This window comes from Pterocles gutturalis, unplaced genomic scaffold (assembly GCF_000699245.1).
Source record: "Pterocles gutturalis isolate BGI_N339 unplaced genomic scaffold, ASM69924v1 scaffold15911, whole genome shotgun sequence".
NCBI classification, from domain to species: Eukaryota; Metazoa; Chordata; class Aves; order Pterocliformes; family Pteroclidae; genus Pterocles; species Pterocles gutturalis.
The window spans coordinates 47954-65453 of record NW_010098171.1 but is presented as its reverse complement, the minus strand read 5'-3'; the positions used below and the strand labels follow the sequence as shown (position 1 = coordinate 65453).

Genomic DNA, 17500 nt, shown 5'->3' with positions numbered 1-17500 from the left:
AGGATATGAGATCCAATCCAAAACAAGAGTAGGACCATATTCCAGATGCTGAAGTGCAACATTTTAGGGGATTTTAAGCCAGTAATATCACATTTGTTTGCAGTCAGTGTTTTTCTAACATATATATCTGGCTTCTGGTTGAGAACTGGTTTGTATGTCACATGCAGAGGTATGAAAGTCTGTCTGCAGGCAGCAGCAGTGATCCTGGGACAAATGGACTACTGCACGTTGACAGAAGTGCCTCTGCTGTCAGCTAGCGAACCTCTGCATAAGCCTTTGTATCTGTTGTGGTTTTAAAAGCCACCACACAGCCTCTTGCTAAAAACCTCTTGGGCTGAGGCAAGGACTAGGAGGGTTCACTCACCGCCTATGGTCATGGGCAAGAAACTGCCATGACTTGGGAAAACAAAAATAAAATTAAAAAATTCATTTGTTAACAATATTTACAATCAAAACCAAAGCAAGATAATGAGAAAAAGAACTACATCTTAGAAAGGCACTTCTCTCCCACCCCTCCCTTCTTCCCAGACCCAAAGGCTTTGTTCCTGGTTTCTCTGCGTTCTCCCTCCCTGGTGGTTCAGGGGGCAGGGAATGGGGGTTGCAGTCAGTCCATGTTGTCTCTCTGCCGCTCCTTCCTCCTTAGGAGAGGGGTCCTCTCCCTGCTCACAGTACGAAGAATGTCGGTGCTTCATTCTGCATCTGGCTTCCCAAAAACTAGATCTTGTTGTGTTATCGGGGCCGTAATGACCAGAAATGATTGTACACTTGACCTAGCCAAAGAGAGGTCCTGATTCTTTTTCTTCCAATAAGCCAATTATTTTTGACTATATGGTTTGGTAAAGGTTGTTTAGAATAACATCTTGAGCAGATTGAACGTACTTGCGTTGAACTAAAAGTTTTCGAATACTGCTTTTCTTCACTTTGAACAAATGTTGCTTGATGCCATTATAAACCCAAATTAAGAGGCATGTCATTCATAGTTTTCTGTAATAACTTCTAAAAATTTATGAAACTGAGTAGATCCATGTTTACTAAATATATCAAAATTTGTACATCTGTTCTGTGCATAGAAAACATGTTCAATCCATTTAGAATAAAGGATACCTCTAACTGTAAATCTTAGCATTTATGGTTAAATAGCAAGAATGAACATTTATTTAGAAGGAAAACAAGTAAAATAAACCAAGGGGGTTTTTTCAAAATTTGGTTGGCAGGAGTGCCCATGTATGAAATAGGTCCCTTTTGTTTGTGACAGTGACTAAGGAACACAAATGTGTTGTTTTTCCCTTGATTTCTCAACTGCAATGTGGGGACTTCACATTTCTACCTCACAGGCATGCTGAGGTGTGATGATACATCTTGCAAGTATGCACCACTATTAAAATCCTAGGTCTGATGCTATTATTTCCTCCAGATATTTATTTGTAAGCATATATAAACTTCTCCAATCATTTCCTGCCACGTGATGCAGTTCAGGTAGTTGAGCGTCTTGACTTTGATTCTGTGTGAGCTCTTAAAAAATAACAATGAAATTAAAACAAGTGAAAAATCCCGCTTGCAAGACCATTCAATCTCTCTCTCTGTTAGGTGGTAGCCCTGGACAAAAGTGTGACAGAGAATAACCAAAAGACGATATTTCTTTGGTACTGCCACAAAGTATTTGTGTTCTGTGGAGGTTTGAAAAAAGCTCCATTTTTCCACAACTGACTGTCTTCCCATTCTAAGATGGATAAGTGATAGCAATTGGTGGGGTTTTTTCGGTGTTGAAAGGTTAATATGTACTGACCCTATTCTGGCATTTTTTTGGATCTGCTTCTACTGTACAGCAACAGGTGCTGGCGCATTTGCCATTGTTATAATGCAAGCAATGTGAGTTACCAAACTGTGCTCAAAACTTTCCAGAAAATCTGCTTTTTTGTGTTTGGTTCCCTGCACATTAGATGCAGAACTTTGACTTCAGAATTATTTTCCTGTTTACAAAAAAACAGGGGGGGATTTAAAAAAAAAATATTTATTTTTTTCTATGGGAGTTATTTCAAAAGCAAAGGGAACCATTGGAGTTCTTTGTTACACCTCTAGTTAGTAAAGGTAATGAAATTTAACCCAATGCTTAAAAATCCCCAGGCAACAGGTCATTGTGTGCTAGGCACAGAGAAGAGAGGTCAGGGCACATCACCTTATGGCACAAATATGTAGGTTAGAAATGACTGGACTGCTGAGGTGCTGCAAAGAGAGGAAGATGTTTCCCAGGATGTGTTACTGTCTCCATGGAGGGGAAGGACATACAGTTCCACTTTGCTCTCAAATCTGGCAAGTGATACAACGAAGTATGACCCCAGGAGATGGGCAAAATGTGCCACCCAGGGATCAATGAGCATTTTCAGTTCTCTGTGTCCGAGTCCTGATACTCTCCAGCCTGTGACCCAAGTCCCAGTGGACACCTGAGAGGAAAGTTTAGAATACTTCAAGGTACATCTGGCTAGGAGGAGGGTCGTAGCTCTCCAGGTGATTAACTGAAGCTCTGGAACCCAAGATTTTGTTGTGTTCTTTATCTTAATGTGTAACTGCAAGTGTAGTGAGAAAGCTGAGGGCAATCCTGTTCTCCCCAAGGCCCTTGAAGGACGATGACTGAGGCAACGTATGGTGCTGCAGATCCTATGGTTTCCAACAGTTTCTAAGTACTAGCTACAGTCTGAATGGGGAACAAATATTGAAGAAGGTTTGTCACTTGTTGAAAACTGCTGCTCCATAGGAGCTCAAGTTTTGGATAGTAAGAAAGAGGATGAAGTCAGCCGGGGCAGCGCTTTTTCTCTTTTTAAAGGTGTGGTTTTCTCAGGACTATTTACAGTTTTCTTTTCCATTTTCAGTGAAGTCTCATCCTTCCGTGTGTACTTACCACAACAGTGACCTGACCCTGTAAGGAGGCTGCCTGCTTTCAGGCAGCTAACCACAACAAACCTAGTTGAGGATGCTTGCAACAGGTTCATCTCAGAGCAGGCTTCCCTAATTGATTTCTGATTTTCTGCTTCATCTCTGTTGAAACTGCCTGCGAGCCGCCCTCTTAACGTGTGCACTGCTCTTGCAGGCCAATCTGCCCCTGCTGCAGCGGGAGCTGCTGCACTGTGCAAGGCTAGCCAAGCAGAACCCAGCCCAGTACCTCGCCCAGCACGAACAGCTGCTTCTGGATGCCAGCACCACCTCACCTGTTGACTCCTCAGAGCTGCTTCTCGATGTGAACGAAAACGGGAAGAGGCGAACTCCAGACAGGTGAGCACTGCTGTGCCTTTCACACCCCCCTCAGATATATCCCATGGGTCGAACCTGCCGAGCTCCGCTAGCGAGTGGGGAGTGTGTGGGTGGGTGCCTGGGGGAGCATGGGTGGTGTTCCCTGGGTGCGGGTCCTGTCCTCATTACAGCTATGCACCAGCCAGATTAGCTTTGTGGATGTGTGTATGCATGTATGTGTACATATGTGTATGTGTGTGCCTGTGTGTATACATATATATGTGTACATAGGAAGAAATTTTTCACTGTGAGGGTGGTGAGGCACTGGAACAGGTTGCCCAGAGAAGCTGTGGATGCCCCATCCCTGGAGGGGTTCAAGGCCAGGCTGGATGAGGCTTTGAGCAACCTGGGCTAGTGGAGGGTGTCCCTGCCCATGGCAGGGGGGGTGGAACTTGATGATCTTTGAGGTCCTTTCCAGCCCAGGCAATTCTATGATTCTGTGATATACATGCACACACACTGACTCAGGCTGCCTGAGGACACCCCATGCTCATACCTACATAGAAACAGTACTGGCCAGCCAGTACCATGCTAGCTATTTGGTGTATAGTATTTCTGAGGAGCATAAAATGATTATCAGCACATCACTCCAGGCCAATATGCAAGTCCTTTGTGTTTGAGGTTTTGTTGGATTAAACTGTAAATGTGGGGAAAGTGGCTAGCCACTCATATGGGAAGTGCAGGGCAAGCTCCAGAGTGCAGTCAGGGCTTTGACTCCAACTTTCCATATCCATATCTCCAATATCCATAAGGATATTTCTTCCAAACAGGAGAAACGTTCACTGAAATCTGTTTTTTTGTTGAGCTGAGAAGGAGTTCATGAAGAAATAGGGCAAGTGAGTGTGCAGTGTACAGTAGCTTTAGGGATATGGAACAATTTTCTCTTTTTCTTACTGGAATAAAGTTCTTTGTTTAGCATTACAAGAAAATGACTCGTGGTTATTTATTTTTAACGGTCTCCCTATGATAGTGTTAGAAATTTGGCCAGAGTATAAATGTTACTTTTGGGAGGCCCAAATATTGGATTTTTCTTAGTTTTGTTTGTCATGGATTTTGTAGTATGGAAAACTTTCATAATGCTGTTCTGACAAATGCCCCTACCTGCATGCACAAGACACTGCAAGTGTCCTAGTTATCTTTTAAATTAAAAGGATGAAGATTTGCAAAGTCAAGAAGGCTTGCAAGTTTGTAGACAGGTGACGTTTTTGTGTAGGGACAGTCTGTGATAGCACAAAGCCTATGGAGAAAACAAAGTCTGAAAGTTCCTGAGGATGGTAGATGAAAATTCAACACCAAATATTTGAGCGTATTATGAAAGTGAGACATTAATGATGTAGATGATGTAGATGCAAGATCTTGAAAAAGCCTGCATAGTAGAACTTTAAGCTACTCAGAGCCAGAAGTGAGCAGTGAAAACTAAAGTCACTGGATAGGCGAAAGTGTGAAAGTATTTTGCTGTAGATTGTGTTTCAGGGAAATCCCTATGGACCAGAAAGAAAATAAAGATACCAGCAGAGAAGCCCTTGTCCATATACTCTCTTTTCACCTTTTTATCCTGACAACCAGACCAAACTGAAACAGCCATGAGTGTTAACACAAACTTACTAACTGCATCCAAGAAAGATGATTAATTTTCATACATTTTCTACGTAGTCTATTACTCTGTGCAAAGAGAAATGATTCCAAAGCTGAAATATAGCTCCCTGGGGTGGTTCTGCTATGTGTCCTCGGTCCTTGCAGAGCGGTGTACCAAAACGTCTATTAAAAAGGCCTCTTAACATCTTGTGTGTCTTGTTTAATAACTTACATATCAGCATGCTGTAGTCCATTGTCAGTAGCAGACATGGTGGTTTTCCTGCAAATAGATGGACACACGTTAAATTATCTCATTATAAGCCTGTGAGGTCTTGCTTGGCAGAGAATACAGAGGAGAAGAGGGATGTGCCTTCCTGACAGCCCTAGCTTACTTCTTTTTCTGTTAATAGGGAGCAATATTACTTGCTTCTCCCATAAAGCCACAAAGGAAAAAGGGCAATAAAATATTTCTTTTGTTTTTCTTCCTTAGTATGCTGGAACAATGCTCTCCCCCTTTGAGACCCACTTTGACAGTGTTGGATTTCAGTTATTTTGTAATAAATACTGTCTTACCTATGTTACCTTCAGTTCTGGTTGCGTAGGAGGGGATGGGTGGTGCAGGTAAAGACTGGTACAAGAACTTAGTAATGAAAACACCCCATATTAGTCTTTGCCTTCACAACTTTTTTTTTTTTGACAGTGAGATTCTTTGCTGTCATGAAAGACCTGTAAAGAGAGTGCTCATCTCGCCCATTGGAATGGTGCCTTGAGCTTAAAACAAAAAGGTTTTTTTTGCTGTATCAAACAACCCTGTCACTGGTTAGCCATACCTACTTCTCCACTGACTATGATTAAAGCTATGCTGAGGAAAATAGACTCATACTGTAGTTCTGACTGAACCAAGTTCAGTGGAGTTGTCTTGTGCACTCAAAAACATTTGTACTACAGATTTAGTAAAAGGAACAAGATGCTGTTAGAAAGATTCTTAAATCTACTGAATGGGAGTTTGCATACCTTGTAATTTGGATAATGTAAGTAAATAAACCACAAAAAACTGTCCTCAGAGCCAGAGCATGCCTAGACAGAGTGAGTATTGAAACCAAATACTTGTCTGGCTTTATACCCATTACACTATTAATTATTTTAATTGTTTACAGAGGAGCAGGAGGAAGCATCTCTAAATATATCTTCTTTTTGTTTAGATATCTAAGTAGTTTTCAAATATACTAATAAAAGCACAGTGGAAGGTATGAAGCATCCTTTAAGAGGAGGGTTTGCTGTGACTCTTGCTAGAATACGTAAAAAAATGACTAAAAGGCAACGTCTTTCCAGGGGAACTAAAAGCAGTTGGAATAATTTTGTTTGGAGATGTCTCTCACTGTAGTAAATTGTGGTATCTTTTTCACCTCCCAAGGGATTTGAGTTTATATAAATATACACATACACACATACATTGTATATGGTGTTTATGTAATGTATCTCATATATAGATGCATGTGTGTGTATATGATACATAGACATATATATTAGAAAAATATATATACATTCTTCCATATTTACATTTTTCTTTTGGCCATGGGTAGCAACATACCATTGATTCCCATAGAGGGAAAATACAGTAAGGGCTTAGGCAAAGGAAGTGGAACATGTGTGTTGCACATAACCACATTCACCTCGTGATCTTTTGTTAAAGAAAATCGCCATACAGTAATTTTTTTCTGCTGATAATTTCAGAACCTTTTTTGCATATGCATTTTCCAATTCTGGTTATTTATCTGCATATCCAAGCCTACTGTATGTGAGGTTTTATAGAGCAATCTGACAGCAGAGCTTTGTGTTTTAGTGAATGTTTTCTTGGTGCATATGGTCTGACACGGATGAGCAGCCACGGTGAGATTTTGGAGTCTATTAAACTAGCTCATTAAAAAGATCAATCTGTTTCTGTAATAACACTGGGAACCATCAGTCACTGCAAGAGAGAAAAACTGACACCTGAGGAGACAACACATTTTGGTAATTTGTTCATGACACGTCATGAACAAAGTGTTCACTATATTTTGTTTACAACTTTTGGAGTTTACATTCTACTGTAGTAAAGCAAAGGATCTTGGACCAATGTGAGCTTTTATTTTGGTGAATGAATGCTTAGTTATAAATAACATGATTTAAAATACATTAACCACAAAAGACTTCTTGCTAATTACTTATCCTTTGAGCTTGCTGGGAAGGGCTGTATGGCACATGAATGTGTCATAGAGTGACTCTACATTTATGACAGCTGCCTATCAAGTGGATATAGGATAGCAAAAAAACCTGTTAGAATAGCTCTAATTTTAAGTGAGAAGAAAACAATAGTGGCTATGACTGTTTTGTGACTTACCAAGGTGCTGCTGTGCATGCTGTACCCTTGGCACTCCTGACAAGGAATTCATGTCAGGCAGGGCACAGAGACCAACTTTGATAGTTCTGTTAGGTAAATCTTCCTATTTGAAGAAGCTCCTCCAGGTCTCAGGAAGGTGAAGGATGCTTACAGCTATGCTCCTTGTAAGCTGTATGTAATCATGAGGAATTTAAAAGAATTTTCTTAATATGAACTATTAGCAAGGCAATATTAATCTTCTATGTAACGCAGTATTATAAACAAAATAAGTATTTTATTCCAGCAAAGCATTTTCACTTGCTTGGTCATCAAGGCTTTGTTGGTGGAAGTCCAATTTAAATCAAAGCATCTTGCACAAATAGCAGATGAACAGCTTCTTGCGAGCTGACTTCAGTGTTCTTTGAAATTGGTGTTATACTCTTATCAGGTGAAACTTAATTTTCCAGCCAAGGCAGTTTTGCGGAGTCACATTTCCTACCCAGAAAACTATCCATAGATTGCAATAATTCAAAACTGAAATGATAACAACATAAATTCTGTTAAATGGGTACAGACTGTTGACTAGCATCTATTCTGCTACCTTTAAACTGAGTACATCATAGCTCCAAGTAGAATGACCTATTTCATGTTTGTAGCTGAAGGACCCCATCTTTTCCATATTGCCAGTTTTCCAAATGAGTATCAATTTCTGTGCACAGCAAGGAAAATGTGACCAACAGGAGCAAGAAAAGAAAAACAAGAAAATATGTCAGTTCGACTTCCTACACATTCAGTTTTATTTCCTCTCTACAGCTTGTTGTTGCTTTGCAAAATTAGGTGGATCAGATGAAAATCAGATGAAATCAGACGAATATTGTGGCCGTTTTGGATTTGGATCTAGTACTCACAGGGGTCTGCCAATTACTGTGAAACAGGAGTGCTGCCTCTGGCCCTTGGGGAAATGCTGCTGTCCCAAGGGGGTGAGACCTGGAAGAATGAGTAGGACTGAGATCAGAAGGAGAATAAATAGTAGGTTGAGTTCAGGGCATCTAGTTCTAGCACTCTTCAGTACTTTGTCTTTTATCATTATGTTCAGTATATTCAGATATAGTAAATTTGCCAGTGATTCCTGTTCTGATGAGACTTCAAAAGTTTTTACCTTTTTATGTACTTTAAATGTTCAGAAACACAAGATGAGTTTACGTACAGTCTCATTCTGGCATTCTAAGTTGTTTATTTGGTCAGTGCAGAAAATACAGCAACAAACTGTAGAATTGAAGTTTTAACAGTCAGAAAAGACCCAACAGCCATTACCCAGCATAACAGCAAAAATAAGAATTTAATTTTAGTAAATATGTTTTCAATGGTAATGTTAATTTCTGTGTTAGTCAAACTTAAGGTTCTAGAAGAAAGTGGATATGCTGGTGTGTTGTCCAGGCTAATGCAGAGCATTCCAGTTATGGCAATAAAGTACAAAGCTTGCCCAAAAAAACACAGAAGTACCTGTGCAGTAAGGTACAAGTAAGTACACTTGCATGTAAAGATGTAATTTTAACATCTGATTATAGTGCGGGAAAGAAAAACTGGATTCTTACTTGTCAGTTTTCTGGTGTGTTTTCCTTACACTGAGTGATTAAAAAAAAAATTCAATTAAGTTATTTAATTATTTACAGTTTATGATTTTTTCCCCATCTTAGAGATTATTCTACACTATAACACTGAAAAATTTTGGCAAATTAATAGCATAGCATATACATACAGGGAAGTCCTTTTTTTTTTTTTTCTTGCATAGTATTTTTACAATTGAAGGACCTGGACGTTGAGTTTGAGTAGATATGTGCAAAGAGAACATACACCAGAAACTAAATACAAAACTTGTCTTGGACAGCTGTCAAAAACATCACCACCCGTTGGGAGTTATTGTAAGCACTTCCATTGTGCCAAAAGTCATAAAAAATATACGATGGTCCTCAGGTTTTCCTGATCAGGAGTTTTCACAGCCATTCTGTGTTTGCTTTGGAAGAAGGTACATACTCCACTTTAACAAAGTATGTCTTTTATATCTCTGCTCAAAATTAGAACAGCTGTCCTGCTGTATTGGTGAAAGATTCTCCCTTCTTTGCCAAGTTAAGGTATACTAACAGAAATACACACCTGCAACTTCTCTGGCATTAATGATTGTGGTGAGGTCCCTGGAAAATCTCTTTACTCCTTCTGAAAACACTGCAACCCATTTTTTAATTTCCTGCTGGTAATTGCAAGATCTTACTTCGATCCTCTCTCCCAGTGGATATTGGCAAAAGTTTGGTTTCATCCTTCCTCTCATTGACATGAAAGGAGAACCTATTGAGGGGCAACAGTTAATACACTGAGTGTTTCTCCACAGAGTCCCTAGAGGTTGGTTGGTTTGTAGGGGAGGGTATGTTGAAGGGCAGTTAACAGCCAGCAAACAAGAAAATTAAATCAAATTCACATTCCTGTCAAAATGACAAAAAACTATGTTTTTACAAGGAAGATGTATTATGCTATCCATATATTATGGAGGAGAATGTTCTCTTTAAAAAAGGCTAGAATGTCTTAGCTGTTTGAAGGGAGGGATGCAACCTCAGGAGTTGTGATATTCATATCTAGCAACCTTTCAATTCAGAGCTAATTTCCTGTAGGTTTTGTTTATTCCTGTGGTACAAAACCTGCTACTTCAATGAAACAGAGCTTTCCTAAAGAAGTTGTGAACCCATTGAAGTAACTCTAGCCTTTCGTTTTTTATTTTAATGGAAAATTAGTTCAGTGTGAGTTACAGGTTCTCAGGCAAAGGTGCAAAATAGAGAGTTATTTGGAAATAACTGATTATTAATTGAATTAATTAATATCTATGACATAAAAACCTGCCCTTCTCCCTGATAGCTCTTCAGAGTTGCCTGAGCATCAAACCCCTGTCTAGGAGTAATGGAGTGGGAAATCTTGAACGTTATTGAGGTCCTCAGTGTAACCACATATTCCTGCAAAATTAATGACAGGCACAGCAGCTTTGACTGAAGTAGCCCAGATGGTACAAAAATCTCTGAAGGAAGCATTTCTCATCATTTAGAGTCATTCTTGCCCAAAGTCTCAGTGTGACACTGATCTTGACGGGCACTCATCCTGGCATTACGTACAGCTGACCTTCAGCACAGACATGCACTACCTTAAGACTGTATGCCATGCTCTTGAAAAAACCACATTTCTTTAACTGCAGGTTTCCCCTAATTGCTATATGCTATAGCACTACTGAAAGCAGGAATTTCTCAGCCTCTGGCTTCATGTATCAGCTGATTGTTTCCAGCTCTGCAATTACATGGGTATCCATCCCCTCCACCAGAGATTGCAGTGAATGCTGCTCCACCTCCACCCCAACTCTTTAAGCTGATCCATCGGAAGGCTTACACTGGTAGTACTTCTCAGGTTGCAGGAAGAGTTAGACAAGGTGAATGTGTCTTTTGTATATTTTGAATAAGCAGTGTTGTGAAACGTTCTGCAATGCCACACACTTGGAGCAAAGTGAAAGAACAAGCTTTAGTTCCTACAGCAGCACGTGTAGGTGGAGGTGCCTGTTCCTGAGCTGCTCTGCTCACTAAGCGGATTAAAGTTCCTTTGCTTTGTTTTTCAGAACCAAAGAAAATGGCTTTGACAGAGAGCCTTTGCACTCAGAGCATCCAAGCAAGCGGCCCTGCACTATTAGCCCAGGCCAGCGGTACAGTCCAAATAATGGCTTATCTTATCAGCCCAATGGTCTGCCTCATCCCACCCCACCTCCACCTCAGCATTATCGTTTGGATGATATGGCCATTGCCCACCACTACAGGGACTCATACAGACACCCCAACCACAGGGACCTCAGGGACAGAAACAGACCTATGGGTAAGGCATGTTGATTTTCTGTTTTTTTTCAGATTTATCTTTTCTTTGTAATTATGTTCTCTATTGTGAAGTGTTTTTTCCCCTGATTTAATATATGTGCCATTCAGATGTAGCCTTTGTAGCTGTTTGTCCATCTAGCTGCTTCTAATGGCCCTATTTCAGATTTTTATTTGAAAAAGTGGATTGAATTGTGTCTTTGCTACACTCTAAAGCAAGAGAGTCAGAAGGAGGAGCCTGTCCTTTCACAGCTGCATAGATGACATGGACACTCAGGTGTCCGTCAGGCAAGGATAGGTAGAGCCTTTTATTTTTCTTTTAATGCCATATTTGTGATGATAGCAACACTGATATAGCTTGATTTCACCTTAGACTAGAGGAAGGTTATTAGCTTTTGGAGAAGCGTTCAGTGTGTGACATCTCAAGAGCGCGGTGCAGCGTGGGGATGTCTGCAGAGGATGCGAATAGCAGCAGCACCAACCACACCCCGCACAGGGCTGCCCTTGCAGCACGTTTTGGTTTATTGGAATGTCTGATGCTCTTGGATTTGCCTGGCTTGCTTCACATCTGCATTTACTATTTTTCCTTGGTTTAAACAAATCTTCAATAGAAGAGGAGCATTTACAACTATTCAGCATCTGTACAGAGGATTGTAAACAAAGAGCAAGTGTGGGTTCCTCTTGAGTGTTGATAATAAATACTGGCTTGGTTGTATCGTGTTGTCAGCTGCTCTGATACATGTGCCGCATTTTAACCACATGTTGTTTAAACATCTGTGAAGGGATGAACCCTTAATGATGCTCCGTTGACATGGTAGTAATTACTGCATTTGGTGAAATAATGTTGAGTTTACATTAATATATTTTCACTCTCTGAAGTACAGCTAGTATTTGATACAATGAGTTACCAAATAATTGTCTTGCTGACTTCTCCAAGTAGTGCAAATGAAGAATTATATATTGTATTATATATTATATGTTGGAATTGTATATAATCAGAAAGAGTTATGTCCATTCTTGAGAGTTCATCTTGCAACCTACAGCACTTGCAGAACTGAAGACATTAAAGTGAGTAAATCAGTAGCATCTTCTGTGGGGAAAAGTGCTAAAGAGAACTTAGAGCAAAGTTCTTAAGCGTCCATTTATTTTTTTTTTCCTGATACTAGACCAGGTGATTTATCCTATATTTGCCTGACAGGTTCTTTTTTCTTCCCTTCCCCCCCCAAGGACTCCTAACATTATAAATATGATTTTCTCCTTTTTGGCAGGGTTGCATGGCACACGTCAAGAAGAAATGATTGATCACAGGCTAACAGACAGAGAATGGGCAGAAGAGTGGAAACACCTTGACCATGTAAGGGTTAAATGTACTCATGTATAATTGTCTGAAAGGAGCCCTTCTAAGATAGGAATTTAAACTTTTGAAACAAATCTGAATCCCTGGACAAGTTTTGAAAACAGCGGTGATTAGATCTAGGGGCTTGATGTTCCTCATTAGGTAGCTCATGTTAGGCTGTGCTGTTCAAATGCCTATTGCAGTATCCTGATTATTACAGGCTGCCAAAAGGGGAGTGGACACTGCTCCATAAACCCTGTATCTGGAACACGTGACCCTCACCCTTAGTGGTGGTTAATTGGATTTGTTCTTTGAATTTATTAGCTCTTACAACATTTGTAGGCATCAGTTCTGGACCAGGTCTCCTGGCGTCTGGTGCCGTGTGATACTAATGGTGGGACTGCGGTCTGTTCAGTCTTTCTCTCCTTGTCTTTTTCCTTTCCCCCAGAAATCCATATTTGTACAGTTTAGGATCACCAGTTAAACAGGAAGGGATTGTCATTCTTAAAAGCAAAGCCAGAATTTTTCATCTGTATTTCAAATAACAGGCAGAAATGTCTTCATTCTTAAATCCCAGGCACTCTGCATATTAATGTTTTCTTTGTTTTTCTGTCAGCGTATGAATAAAATGTTCTTTTTTCTTTCTCTTCTCCATCACTGTGAATAGCTGTTAAACTGCATAATGGACATGGTGGAAAAAACTAGGCGATCTCTCACTGTACTACGGCGATGTCAAGAAGCAGACCGTGAGGAGCTGAATTACTGGATACGGCGGTACAGTGATGCGGAAGATTTAAAAAAAGGCGGTAACAGCAGCAGTAGTCATTCCAGACAGCAGAGCCCAGTGAATCCAGATCCGGTTACATTAGGTACAATATCCTCATTAAAAATCGTTTATTCTTGTTTATCCTGTTTCAGCTCAGCTAAGCGCTAGATGAAATTCATATTTGTTCTTCTGATTTTTCTTTTGTCACAGTGCTGAAATACTCCTTTCTGCCGACTACTGAATGAACTGTAACTCGGTTAACCTTATAGTCATGTGAACATGGGAAGTGGCTTGGTGGTTTTGATGGTACTTGGTAATGTGTGTTCCATTCAGCAATGTCTGAGAGTGGTGGGGCAGGAGGAGAGGCTGTCACACAGGGGCAGCAGAGCAGCGAGATGTGCACTGACTGTCCTCTCTAACTCCCTCCCTCACCTGCTTAAGGAAATCCATAGGTGCTTCTGGAATGTTAGCACTTGGAAACCAAGGGCTTTCCCCTTCTCAAATCAAAGGACCTAACTTGGAAGTTGTCTTTTCTAAGGAAATGAAAGGAGATACAAAGATATGGGTACTCCTTAGCTGGATTTGGTTTATGTATAAGAAAGAAATAACATCTGGGATGCCCACAGGCACGTGGCCACTGCTGCAGCTCACGCAGGTGTGTCTGAGCAAGTTTGGGTATTGCTGGCTGTGTAGTTACAGAGACACTGGGAGCTTGGCTCAAGCTGCAAAGCCCACTTTACGAGGAGCAGACCAAGCAGGTGGACTTTCAGCCCCTGCAGACCTTCACAATAACTCACACAGTACCTCACACAACTAGTCCAGGATGACTCTGCTGTTTGAAAACAAGCTTTTATTTTGTGGGCCTTCTGTGATTGATTAGTACACTGGCCTGCTTCTGCCCCATCCCCTCGCCTTTACAGCAGCTGTAGTAAAGAAGGACATCTTGGTGATGCCTTTTTATTGTTCTCCACTATTTTGAAGAGAACGAGAAACTGTGATCGCTTGTCTAATATTTATCTTTAAAAAAATAAATTGTCCATATCTAATTACATCTACTTAAAAACATCATAAACTGTGGTCATTAGTAGAATTGAATGTGTTATTTTGCAACTATACTTTATTTAAAGCTGTATTTTCCTTTTGCTCTTAAGAATAACTCATTAAATCTAAAACTTATTTAATTGCAGATAGAAAAACAGAAAAACAAATCTAATGCCCTCTCCATCTTCCTCCTGGTAAATCTTTAGAGTTCTTATTGTAATATTTAGTTCCTCTTGATAACAAACAAACCTTTTTGTGTGTGTGTGTGTCAAATGATCTGAGCAAATAGCTCTATAAATTAGCTTCAGTCAGTGAAAGGAAGGGTTATGGAAATGCTGTTATAACTTCACTAATAAGTCTTGTCCCTAGAGGAGCCCTTCTAAGAAAGAAGCATTCAGGTAATGGCTTATACAAATAGTGTTAAATGTAATGTAAAGAAAGATTCATAAATACAGCACCTGAAATGTCGATCACGTGTGCAACTTTGGGAAGAACACTTTAAGGAAACCCCTAGAACAAAAGCAGTGGCACTGGTCTCTAGTAAAGCTACGATGCAAAAAGAGAAAGGCCATAGTGCTTGTAAGTACAGTTAATAGGTAAAAAAAATAGAGAACGGAAACTGCATTTTTATAATTTCTCCAAAGAAACTGTAATTCAAAACATTCATCAAAACTTCATAGATAACAGTACAATCCAAGAAAAATACTCATAACCACCACAACAGCAACAAAAGATAAAATGAAGATCAAACCTACAATTAGATCCCTATATTTTTTTTTTTTTTTGTATTTTTCAAGACAAATTATTGGAAACAGCAAAGTCTGTTTGCTTAAAAAGACGTTATATGGCACAGCCTTTGACACTGGAATCACCAGTCACCCCTGCAGTACTACGGGTACAGCTAAACTGGTTGGAGTGAGTCTGGTTCAATTTTAACATATCCATTTTGGTTATCTGGCTTTAAAAACTACTTCCCTAGACTCATGGATGTGAAACTTGGATTGCTTCAGTGATGTAGCGTCCATATCAGTCATAAATATGAATAAGTGCTTTTATGTCTGACATGTAGGGCAGAAAATACTTACTTTGGAGTATTTGTAAGGGTAATCCTTATATTTCCTAAAATTTGGTGGTAAGATAGTTAACAAAATGAACACTGACATTCAGAAGAATAATAAAATTGAAGCAGTGTCTGTGAGCCTTGAGACACTGTTCTGTTTAGGGCTTTTTATTTTAGTTTTGAAGTGAGAAGGAAAAGGTTGAAAAATTCTTCCAATATTTTAATTAAAGTGCCACAACATGTAAATATTGTTTTTTGCTGCAGGGATTCTAAATGTCAGTGATTCCCCTTTGTGCTTTTGTTTTTTTTAAGCAAGGTAATCCACCCTTTAAATCCATCTTGTCATCTCCACTAGCAAGAGGGGAAAAAAAAGGGGGCCATATGGCTACATTGTCTGTGCCTTTGTTTCTTTTTCTTTATGATTAAAATATCATCACTGAAGTGATAAGTTCTCACTATAAACATTATGCCACGGTCTTCCTAGATAGCTCTCGCTGAAAAAGTCTGAGCACAGCAACCCCCTGCAACGCTATGCAACTATGCTACAGGCTTGGGGAAGAGTGGCTGGAACGCTGCCTGGCAGAAAAGGACCTGGGGGTGTTGGTTGGCAGCCGGCTGAACATGAGCCAGCAGTGTTCCCAGGTGGCCAAGAAGGCCAACGGCATCCTGGCCTGCATCAGCAATAGTGTGGCCAGCAGGACTAGGGAAGTGATCATCCCCCTGTGATGATCCACTGTGATGATCCACTGGTGAGGCCGCACCTTGAATAGTGTGTGCAGTTGTGGGCCCCTCACCACAAGAAGGACATTGAGGTGCTGCAGCGGGTCCAGAGAAGGGCAATGAAGCTGGTGAAGGGTCTAGAGAGCAAGTCTTATGAGGAGTGGCTGAGGGAACTGGGGTTGTTTATCCTGGAGAAAAGGAGGCTGAGGGGAAGACCTTGTCACTCTCTACAACTACCTGAAGTGGGGTTGTAGTGAGGTGGGTGCTGGTCTCTTCTCCCAAGTAACAAGGGATAGGACAAGAGGAAATGGCCTCAAATTGCACCAGGGGAGGTTTAGATTGGATATTAGGAAAAATTTCTTCACCAAAGGTTTGTCAAACATTGTAACAGGCTGTCCAGGGAAGGGCTCCATCCCTGGAGGTATCTAAAAGACGAAATATGTCGTGCTTGGGGACATGGTGTAGTGGTGGACTTGGCAGTGCTAGGTTAATGGTTGGGCTCAATGGTCTTAAAGGTCTTTTCCAATCTAAATGATTCTATGATTCTATGAAATTTAGCATAGATAGTTTGAGTCCAAAAGAAATTGAAGAAAATTCTGGTTGTAATTTTGAATCACCAGACCCTTTTTTTCTGCCAAAAATTTTTGTGCTTCTTTTAATTTGACAGCCATGTAAATCATGTTGAGCTTGACCGTTCACAGTATCTGATCAATATTTTTCTGTTGATATTTTTAATTAAGAAATCAAATGAAATATTTGATCATTCATTTTAATGTGGTGTAATCCAATACATGCATTAGTCAGCTACAACAGGTTACAAGCTCTTATTATTCTCTGAGACTGTGTTGAAGGTAAGATGGGTCCATTCTTTTCAGCCTGAATAATACATGTTTATGAAAGTCTAAAAATGACTCAGACTTTATATATATTCACTTGATGAACTGTGATGGTCTATAAAGTGAATAATACATCATCCGACTCCTCCATTTCTGCTGAAGAATTTCAGTACTACATACTGCAGCAGGACTGCAACTTTCATCCTAATAGTGAATAATTACACATATCAGGCATTGTATACTGAAATACACACCGTCGCATAAATTAAAGATGAGGGTTCTTCAACATCGTGGGTTATAAACAAGATCTATAACCTTACAGAGTGCAGCTGTGGCTCTAGATAAGTGGTGTAGGCACACCTCAGAAGGTCTGCAGCGATGTTGATATTTTGTGTCTGTTGAATTTATCTGAATGGAAATCTTACAAAACAGAGTTTGAAATCTCCAACTGAAGAGTGCCAATACCCGCTGGATTTGCCCAGGAAGCCAGGATTCTCAGAAGTATATGAATTTGTCAAAAACACATAGGTTAGCCATTTCTTAATACATTTTTAAATTTTAACCCTTTCAGAGCTAGTTTATATTTTATCAAAGGTTGTTCACCCTCGTACTTTCAGTGTTATCCGGGG

The 17500-nt window shown here is 40.1% G+C and overlaps 1 protein-coding gene across 3 annotated transcripts in view; it reads left to right on the top strand.

Moving 5' to 3' along the window:
* RUNX1T1 (runt-related transcription factor 1; translocated to, 1 (cyclin D-related)) overlaps positions 1-17500 on the top strand; it is a 93486-nt gene that overhangs the window by 54679 nt on the left and 21307 nt on the right. For all 3 annotated transcript variants that reach the window (XM_010088007.1, XM_010088015.1, XM_010088023.1), the window contains exons 5-8: positions 3086-3267; positions 10866-11116; positions 12381-12466; positions 13116-13317. In XM_010088007.1, coding sequence (XP_010086309.1) covers positions 3086-3267; positions 10866-11116; positions 12381-12466; positions 13116-13317 — 721 coding nt within the window. The remainder of the gene's footprint in view (positions 1-3085; positions 3268-10865; positions 11117-12380; positions 12467-13115; positions 13318-17500) is intronic.